At 40.4% G+C, this 10,834-nt stretch overlaps 1 protein-coding gene across 1 annotated transcript; it reads right to left on the bottom strand.

Moving 5' to 3' along the window:
* Positions 1-1,462: 1,462 nt before the first annotated feature.
* Positions 1,463-3,049, bottom strand: LOC4326716 (peroxidase 2). The gene is made up of 2 exons (XM_015770232.3): positions 2,708-3,049; positions 1,463-2,496 (listed from the first exon to the last, which is right to left on the bottom strand). Exons 1-2 carry the CDS (start codon positions 2,933-2,935, stop codon positions 1,681-1,683), a joined length of 1,044 nt encoding a protein of 347 aa, XP_015625718.1. The 5' UTR covers positions 2,936-3,049; the 3' UTR covers positions 1,463-1,680.
* Positions 3,050-10,834: the final 7,785 nt, after the last annotated feature.

Below are 10,834 nucleotides of genomic sequence, written 5' to 3' on the forward strand. Positions count from 1 at the left end.
GAGACTGGCCCTTAGCCCAGGGGCCAGGGCTGGTCAACCTTGTCCACCTTAATTTACCATTTACCTTTAGGTCCATCCTCTCAAAACAAAGGTCCAAATGGTCATGAAATATTGTTAGATAATTTTATAGTAACATGCATGACACACACAACATCTAGATCTAGCCATATTATAAAATTTTGAATCTAAATGAATTTTAGGGAGTACAAGGGAATAGTGAAAAATTTTACTAGAGATAAATTCAAAAAATATTCAATTGTTCATTGAAATTTGTCTTTTCGTCCTGTTTAAAAAAAGTATTTTATGTTTGGTCCCTAATTACGTAGGCTGATCTTTGCCAACAAACAGTTTGTTGATGGTTTTTTTCTAACAGTACCTGTTGTAACTGCAAATTGTGCGACAGATGAATGGCACCTATAATTTTTTTTTTTTACCGACAGACTACAGCCTGCTTTCCGATGTTGTGGTGCAGTGTAGTGATTAAATCGAAATATTAGAGCCAGGAACAGGGCCAACTTAAGGTTAGCTGGAGAGATCGTTAATAGTAATTTATTGCCGGAGAAAATACAAGAAAGGTTTGCCACCCCATGCATATGTCAGTGAATTGTCAGCAGTAAATATTCTTGACTTGCAGATTAACATTTCACTGGCAAATATCCATTCGTAGATATATAGCTTTTTATCTCATGATGAGAAACTTTGTACTACTGCGCGCTGCGGTAATAAAATAGAAGGAAAGGAAAAAAAAGGAAAAGATCAGAGCTGATCCGAAACGTCTCCAACTACTTGTCTTGTTCGTGAACCCTTATATCCTAAACCAGACAAATCAAGGAGAAGCGCTTAAGCCATGTGGTTGGTGCGGTTTGTTGGATGGATTCTGTCCCAGCATGTGAGCATGTTTTCATGGCTTCAACTTGTATTATTTTGTGTCCACACATTTAAACATCTATGCTTCTTTTTCATCATTAACACCTTAATTTATGGCTAAAGAGACAATCCATCTAACTGCTCTCTGTGACATCCCCTTCTTTATAGTTAGATGGGTGAAGCATAACATGCTTTTTTTTTACAAGTTCAAATTCAATACTTGATCGAATTGACACCGTATGACCATCTAGCTACATTCATAGATAGTGCACATGCTTTCCAGCAAGAATTTGTAGTAGTTTGTTTGAGAGTTCAAACAAGACTACATATTGTCATGATTCATTGATTCATGAACATAAAGAATGGAGGTTTTCCTGAAAAATATTTGAAGAAGACACATTATCCTCACAAAAAGTGGAGATTCTGAGTCTAAGCTCCAGATTCCAACATATTGATCATATTATATGGTTGAAACAATGGTTTTGCGTGGTCTCAGGCATGGATATATATATTAGGCCGCGTCGATCTGTTGCCAACATAACATATGAATAGTTGTTTCGAAACCTATGTATAAACTACAAAGGCACCATCGTGATTAATTAACATCGCAGTTAATTATATTTTTATTATATCCAGATTTGTATGATTAACTTATGTAACAGATTAACATGGCTGAGAAATTACAGAGAACAAATTACAACAAATGGAAATCAAAAGAATGGATGTGTGAAAGCCAAATCAATCTACTACAAGCATAGTCGTCGTTGATCATCGTCTCTGTGTGGTCGTCTTGTGTCCATGCATGCAATGCATTTAGTACAAGTGGTTGATGGCGCTGCACTTCTTCCTGATCTCCCCCTTGCTCCCCTCCGGCATGGGCAGCTGGCTGAGCTTGAGCAGCGAGTCGGAGAAGTCGGAGTCCCAAAGGGTGGCATTGTCGGCGTACTCGTGGACCTTGGAGAGCGACGTGGCGTCCGTGAGCAGCTGCCAGTCGGAGTGGAAGGTGACGATCTTGGCGAGGTTGTTGTGGTAGTAGGTGTTGTCGAGGAAGTCGCTGATCTTGCGGACGCGGCTGACGAAGCCCGGCATGAACCTGGCGACGACGGAGGCGTCCTCGTCGCGGACGTTGTTGACGACGTCCGGGTTGGCGGCCTGGGAGCACTTGTAGTTGAGGAGGTCGCGGTACGCCGGGGTGATCTGCTGCGGCGGCTCGGAGAGGCGGCCGGTGAAGGAGGAGCAGTGGCCCTGGCCGATGGAGTGCGCGCCGGAGAGGATGACCAGCTGCTCGGTGTCGAAGCCCTTGGCGGCGAAGTTGTCCTTGAGCTGCTGCACGGTCATGGTGGAGTCCGGGAGCTCCGCCTGGGCCTCGTCGGCCCTGGAGACGACGCCGTCGAGGCGGCCCGCGGGGACGTCGAAGTGGACGTGGCCGTTGCTGAGGATGCTGCCGGCGTCGCGCGCCGCGTAGATGAGGATGTCGGAGCAGGACACCACGCCGGGGCACCGCTTCTCCACGGCCGCCTTGATCTCCTCCAGGAGGTCGAACGCCGCCAGCCCGATGTTCACCGGCGCCTCCTTCTCCGGGTGTGGGTTCTCGTACGACTTGTCCAGCAGGACTGACCCATCGCAACCCTGCATACATAAATACATAATTGCATTAATCCACAATGCTTGAAAGTTGGAACTAAGCTATGTAAGTAGCTAGATCAGTTGAGATGATCATCTAGCTTCTCCACATGTACTTCCTCCGTTTCAAAATATATAGCTGAGGTTAATTTATTTTTAACTAACAAACGTTACGAAAAAGAAACAGAAATAGTAGTAGTAATGATATTTTATGTACCCTGACGAAGCAGTCGTGGAAGAGGAGGCGGACTAGGGCAGCGCCGGTGCGGCGGTTCTGCTTGAGAGCCTTGATGACGTGCCACTTGATCACGTTCTCGACGCCCTTGCACTTCTTGTGGTAGTACCCGACCTTGAGCTCGCTGGCCGCGGCCGCCGATCCGGCGAGGAGCAGCGCCGCCGCCTGCACGGCGACGAGGGCGCAGAGGATGGCCACCGACAGCCTCATGTTTCCCCCAAAAGCTTATGTGACCAAGCAACCGGTCCTGTAGAGGAAAGCGGCTTGAGAGAGGTGCTTGAGCTGCGAGCTGGTGATGGCAAAGCTGAAGGTTTGGATGGGGTATATATTGCCGGGTTCGGACAAGTATTTCGGGTTTTTTAACGGCCATATGATTACTGTTCTGATGACAGCGAGAGGCCAACGCGCGAGCTGGACACACACGGCAATTGACAAGTTCGATTTGATAATTGATATAGTATCATGTACTACTACTGCATAATATCGATCCTATAATGTGCTTGCACAAGCTGGCCGTTGCTGTTGATATGATCGTGATATATATATCAATTAATATATAGAGAGGCATTATACGCCAGGCTGCACAGCCAATTATCGTTGTGTAGAATACGAGACTTTCCTGAGCCCTTCCCCTCTCGCACTAGCCATGGTACGGGGGACATATACTACATTAATTGCTAACCAGGATGCATAATTATATATATATATATATATGTATGCCAATATGGTGGCTAACAACCGTATATAGTTCTCTATGGTTTCTGTAGTCTCAATGAAGAAGAGTAGACATATAATTGTACTGGTGTGGCTGATCAGCTGGACCATAGATTTCGCAATCGGACAGCAGTTTAGTCAGGTTAGTACATGATGTATATCCTTAATTATAGTATGCACCTAACATTCAAGAATCCTCAGCCTGAAGCTAGCTACGAGTGTACTGTTTGCTACTTTGTTTCTTTTGTTCAAGGAGAGATGAAATTAAGGGCATGTGCACGTCTTGCATTGTTGAATGTCGTATATATGCTGCAGAATTAAATCGCTCAGGCTTCAGAATGGAGTACTATAGTACTCCTAGTAGCATGTCACATCTCAGTCAGTTAGCTAGGTCGTTCCATCGATCCATCCGTGATGTCTGGGACGACTCACCTCTCTCGGTCTTCGAAGACCAAGATCCAGTGAGTGCTAATTCTGCAGGGTTAGTTACAGTACATGCTGGCATGCATGACTTTATTATTGTATATATAAAGCGTTGCAAAAAATGCCACTTGTGTTTCGTCAGAGCGTACGGGAAAAGAGACGTTGAGATATACTATATTATAGCACTGAATTTTCACCAACTCTGCCTGCCAATGGCGGTCATAACCTACCAGATGATAAAATTAAACGAAATAACCTTCTTCAACTGATCGAAATGTACTACCCCGATGTAATACTGTTAATTAGGAGTACTAGCTTGTTAGCTCTACGATCAGAAGTACGGCACTGATGCAAATCTCTTTCAGAATCATAAATTGCCGGATGTTGTCTGCATCAGAAGAAGTAATGAAGTTCATATAAATCGAGCAGCAATGAGACAGCTAGCTGTGAGGTATGCATACAGTAGTTAATTAACCCACAAATTATATACTAAACTTTTCAGGATTCAGCAAGGGCAAGGATTTCTAATTAACGAAGCATCATTAGCACTCTGTATATGCTAATCGATTCTTTAAATATTAGCTAATGCATGCCATAAAGAGAATAAATTAAATACTACCCTGATCAGTAGTATATGATAATGTTAACATTTAGATATATGTTTAAATTTTTAGATATATGTTTAAATATTCGTCTTATTAAAAATTTTATGCAAATATGATAAATTAATATACGTTATAGTTAAAACAAGGAAAAAAAGAGTGAATTGCAATTTAGACCATATTTTATTATCTAAGTTTCACTTTGGACTAATCTTAAACCAATATTTTCACTTTGTATCGAGTATTTGGACCACCCTAAATAATTTCTTCAGCACCCATCAACAATCTCAATCAAATTGGTTTCGATATATCAGTGAACTTCCCATCTATATGCAGGTCATATCTTCACCAGAATAGAGGGTAAACATGAAAAGAAAAGAGAGTTAGGTGGTCCAAATCGAAAATATGGCAAAGTCAACTGGTCTAAAGTGAAAAGATTAGTTTAGGGTGGTCCAAAATGAAACTTTAGCAATAAAAGGTGGCCTAAACTACAATTTACTCATAAATAATAATTTCATCCTCTGTTCCAAAATACTATAAGAATTTATAGGATTCAGAATTTGCACCAAAATATAAGCATCTCTAGAGCATTAATTCCAGTGCATGGAAATTTAAACATTACCAACTAACGTGATACTACGGAAGGGAATTCAACCAATTTAAAATTGAGTAATTTTTTTTTAAAAAAAAGTTTTTATGGTCAAAGTTGCAAAAAAAAAACCACATGTATTTTTATGTATGACACATAACCACTGTTTTTGTGATCTCAATGTTTCACAAAACCTCATCTTTATTAAAATTCAGCATATCTTAAATAAATTTTTGAAAGTAGTGAAGAATTAAACTATCAATCATAGTCAAGAATTATATAATAAAAATTCATATACACTCTATGTTTTTTAATTCTATGTAAATTTACGCTCAAAATACATAAGGGTAAGGTTTTGTGAAATTTAAAACCATAATACTTGACGTTAATGCCATGTGCCATAATATTTGTGGTTTAACCATAAAACATGGGCTTTTCCGAAATTTACTAAATAAAAATTAAAAAGACGACTAGTGAAGTGACTATCAGAGAATATTTCTAATCTAATTTAGATTTTTGCTAAAGAACTAAAAATCTTATAGTTTAGGATTGATGAGTAATTTTTTGAATAGGACCAATGGCCATGTATTCCAAAAGTAAAATAGCGTCATATATGAAGAAACGGAGGGGGTAAAATTCTCACAATGAGGCAGAATGTGTCCTGTGTGATCATCTCAAACTCTTATAATTATGACTAATCCACAGCTAGCGATGCTATTTTTAAAATTAAAAGGCGGGCAATCCTAATCCTAATTATATTAATTTTGATCCTCTCGATCTGATAATTAATTATCACTAATCCGCAGCTAGCTATATATATGTACACATGCTATTTTCTGTTTATATCAAAAGGGTAATTACTATCCTACTTAATTAAAAACAGTATATACTACGACTGTTGATTAGACATAATCCAAGTCAAAACAATTGTATATATATGAGATGTGGAAGATTCAGACGAACAATATACCAATGGATGTGGCCACTGCTACAGATTCTATTTTTGCTTACGGCCCAAATCGATTTTTGCGTGTGGACGGATCTGATTTTCCCATGCGGGTGCTTAAGCCGATCGCATGCGAAAAGAAAAAATCGTGAAAAAAAATTCCACAAATTGTAAATACGCTGTTGTCCTCATCCTCCCATCGCTACCGTCGTCGACGTCATTCCTCTTGTCGCCATCGCTGTCCTCGTCCTCCTGACGCCACCATCGATACATCCTCCCTCGTCGCCGCCACCTCCTCCTCCTCCCGTCATCACGGCCGAATCGGGGCAAGGGAGGGCCGCTGTCATCCTCCTGCCACCACCGTCCACGTCTTCCTCCTCCCGTCGCCACCGTTGTTGTCCTTCTCCTCCTCCCATCGTCGCCACCAGATCCAGGCTGGAAAGGGTCACCACTGCCGGATCCGGCCGGGGGAGGGCCTCCACCGTCGCGCACGCCCGCCGCCACAACCGGAGTCCGCGACTACCGCCCTCGCACTCCACTGACGAGCCATGCGAGGCAGCACCGCTCCCGGCAGCACCATGTGGCACCTGGCGCTTCTCTTTTACTGGTCGGTGAGAAAAAAGTGGAGAGGAGAGGAAGACAAAGAGAGGGAGAGGAGAGGAATTGGAAAAGTTTGAAATGTTGAGAGGGAAAAGAGATAGGAGAGGATAAAATATCTATGGATAAAATGAACATATATTCCGCATGCGAAAAATTATTTTTGCATGCGGCCCCTTAAGATGTCCGCCTGTAAAAATATGCTCATTTTCCCATGCGGCCTTTTAAGTAGTCCGTTTGCGAAAATTGATTTTTACATGCGGATCTCTTAAGGAGCCATATGTGAAAATTAAAGTCGATTTTTGCAGAAGCCATCACTTAATGGGGTCTCATATAGAAAAATTACTTTTTAGTAGTTGGCATAGATATCTGTGTGTGTGTATATTTGAGATATAGTACAAACTACAAACATAGTTGCACCTCTAAATATACACACACATCTCTATAAAAACACATGCATACCTTACATATATTGAACACCTTTAAAAAGTTGGGTGAGATATCTTAAGATTAACGAAGTCATCAGCTGGGTCTCACTGTCGATGGATAGTATACATCATTGATCATTTACCACCAAAATAATAAATAACTAAAAATACGAACTTCCGTGTTAAAATCAGGACTCTGCATATTTGTTTGGTTTAATTAATTAAGTACGTTCTACAATCTCAAGAAGACATTTTCAAACGGGGCAACGTGTCAGTGCAATCGTAAAACGTAACATAATTGCCAAATAAATGAATAATGGCTAGTATATATTTACACCTGAGGACGTGTATGTCATGTGTAACACTGGTAATTAAATTAACGTCATGTTGTTATTTGTTATTTCTTGAGAAACCCAATCTCAATTTGTTGATATTATAATGATGAAGGGTACGGTTCAACTTATTTCGAATCTTGTTCACCTGCAAAACAGAACTTATTTTTTCTCATGACCTGGTCACGTCATTTACAACAAACATATATATGGTCACAGAAGAACATCTCAGGCTATATTAGGTTAAACTGCCTCAATATATACATGTTCGGTAATGACAAATACAAGCTCTTTCCGTTGGATTTAAATCATATCTTTATCGAAAATAAACCTCGAGCTAGCTAGATAATCTTTTACAATGCCGCTGACAGGTCACCAATCTCTTCACGAGCTATGTTTATTATATATATATAGTTATCATCTAACTACCGTAAGTTGGTGTATCAATAGTTTATCATCAGCTGCCTCCTGCCTGGATACATGTACATTGTCCTATCTGCTTTGTTCAAGTACTTTCCTAACAAAATATTTTTTTTTGTGTAAGTTGCATTGTTATCCGTGAAAGAACTTTATTAGTTGCAAGGAAGGATACATGTGCTGATCGATGTGTAAGTTCACCCTCAACAGAAAAAAATACACACGTGAATATACTATATATAAGATGAGTACAACAATATAATATATGATGGGATTTAACATTATTCATATAAACAGAACAACTGGGCTAGCTGTACTGTGATATGAACACACGACTCCACAAGTGTGGTACTACCACTTCATTTTTGTTCCTAATTAACATAAATGAGCTTAACTGGCAGCTTAGCTCCAAATTAATTAGGTATGATTTGCACGTATGATGAACTGTACAGCACATGTTATACGTATTTTAATATTGCTTCTTTTTAATGGATCTCCTTCAATACGGTATTAGTCAGTATCATTGTAATCCTGTCTATACAGGGTGCTACATACTGTCTATTTCTTCCCTTATTATTGATCGTGGTTCACAATTGTTTAGGATTACTTAGGAATGTTGGTAAATTAAATTACTCCCAATTATTCTCAACATAATACCTAGCTAGAGATACATATGTACCTGCGTGAGCACGCACAATGATCTGCTGGTCTAGGATATTGTGAAGTAGTAAACCTAGGGTCGTTTGGTACAGCTCCAACTCCTAAATTTAGCTATAGTAGTTGGGTCTGTAGTGGAGTTGTGGAGCTGCCTAAACTCAGCTCCACAACTCTATAGTTCATTCTTTCCCCGCAAAAAAAAACTCTATAGTTCATTCTGTGAGAGAGCTCTACCCAGCTCCACTCCCAGTTTTGGTGGAGCTGAAACTGTTTGGATGAGCTTCAGCTCCAAGAGGGGTGGAGTTGGAGCTGGAGCTGTGCCAAACAGACCCTATGCTCCAACAAAACACTAAAAATGGAATTATCGGTATACATAAAATAAATTTTCATGGTGTATACCTTGCATCACGACTGAATTTTTGACATTTTTTAACCCTCTTAAGAGGCTTATTCTACAATTGGACCCAAAAAACTATAAGTAAAAATGAACTCAACCTTAGCTCCAAGGGTCACAATGTTAAAAATGTAAAAAAAATGATGCCATCACGACGCCCTTTCTCTCCTATTAGTAGGTCCAATCAGGCCTATTTTTTACGTTAATTACTTTTATGTTAAACAAAACTTATTTAATTCTGCACCTTGTCTTGGGTGTATTGAGATTTGCCTCGTATGCCTTGCATCTGCATGCTATGTGTAGGATCGAATCAAAATAACTAAGCCAACCAGAAGGATGAATGGTTGATATACCCAAAAACCGAAAACTTTTAGCGGAAATAAAAGTTACCCTCGAAATCGATAGAGATCGGTCTGACCGGAGTAGATTAGCCGGTCCGACCGAAGCGTAGCCGCTGGTCCAACCGATGTTGATCTACCGGTCTAACCGCCGAACCTTGTCGCCGCCTCCTGTCACCGATGCCGGTCTGACCGCCGTATGCCCGCCGGTCTGACCGCCGCTTGCCGTCGGTCTGACCACCGGTATATCGCCGGTTAGAATGCTGAAACCCGGTGAAACACAAATCGAAGAACTCTTAAAGTGGATGACGACTTTATTAATTATCTCTGTATTTACAAAGTGCACCAACAGCACTCCTTACTAAAATTTTGACTAAACTCAAAACCCTAACTCTAAACTCAACTCAATTGCTCTCAAAAGCGATACCGGGAAGCCTCACGCTACCCCTCTATTTATACCCGAGGTATACAGCCTAAAACCACGAACCAAACTCATACTAGAAGTCCTAAACACCTTAGGAAACCCTCTAGTACAACAAACAAGCTTTGCATAACCAATCATACCAAATTTGGACTCCTTCCAAATTCGACTCCGCATCCCATACGCACACAATACCTCCATCGTATGCCATATGAAATCTTCACCAACCACGTGCATCAACTCTAGCCTAAGTATCCCGCATGATCTCTGACTACCACGGACGTCGTCTTATCCCCAAGCCGACTCTCGGTCCATCACCGCAAATACTCTCCCGAGGCATCGAGTCACCTACACATTAAAAAAACAAAGAAACCATATTCCAAGACCAAACTATCTCCAACTTGACTCATTAGTATTACATACGTATAGTATCCATCTAGAAGTCATAACAATGAAACAATCACGGATATCCAAACAAACAACCCGAAACCGAAACCGACACAGAGTTGGCCGGTCAGACCGCGGGCTGGCCGGTCTTACCGCGCGCATACCGCCGGTCTAACCGGCACACACTGCCCGGTCTGACCAGTCACATGAAATAACAGCAGTATCTGTAGATTCACCTATGAAATCCAATCATCTCCAAAACCACTTCGTGAATAAATTCCAAATATCAAAACCAATAATCTCCGATGCCAATTGTTCATCACAGAATAATAATTAAAAACACCTTTGATTTTACAATCTCCCCCTTGATGAACACATTGGCAAACCCATCAAAAATGTTTTGGTGTTTGGAAAAATAAAAACAAAAGTGGTAAAAAGCACACTTCGTACAAACGTACACATCGTGCTCAAAAATCCAAAAGTAAACTTCTCTCACTTTTGAAAAGAAAGAAATTCTCAATTGAACCAAAAAACAACATCTTCTCAACAACTCCAAAAATTTTCACCTTGCTCTTCGCCAAAACACATCACTTCTCCCCCTTTTGACAATGATTTCATCAAGCATAGGAATTATGTGCATTAATGTATAAGAGCTTAACATACATATAGCATATCATGTCATGTGTTGCAATAAAAAGAAGATGAAGCCATCTATAACATAACAAGCATGCATTAAAGTATAACCATGAACCAAAATTTTTACAATTAAGCTTGAATCAACAATCAAAATTCATGATTTCATACGATTTATAATGCAACATCTTAACAAGCACATAGGTTGAAGAATAAACACTAAACACATAT

The sequence above is a fragment of the Oryza sativa genome, chromosome 1, assembly GCF_034140825.1.
Source record: "Oryza sativa Japonica Group chromosome 1, ASM3414082v1".
NCBI lineage: Eukaryota > Viridiplantae > Streptophyta > Magnoliopsida > Poales > Poaceae > Oryza > Oryza sativa.

Bases quoted from the DNA above. Each gene is read 5' to 3' on its own strand.
- LOC4326716 (XM_015770232.3), bottom strand. From the start codon at position 2,935: ATGAGGCTGTCGGTGGCCATCCTCTGCGCCCTCGTCGCCGTGCAGGCG. The intron at 2,497-2,707 runs GTACATAAAATA...TTATGTATGCAG, and splicing joins TCCACGACTGCTTCGTCAGG to GGTTGCGATGGGTCAGTCCT.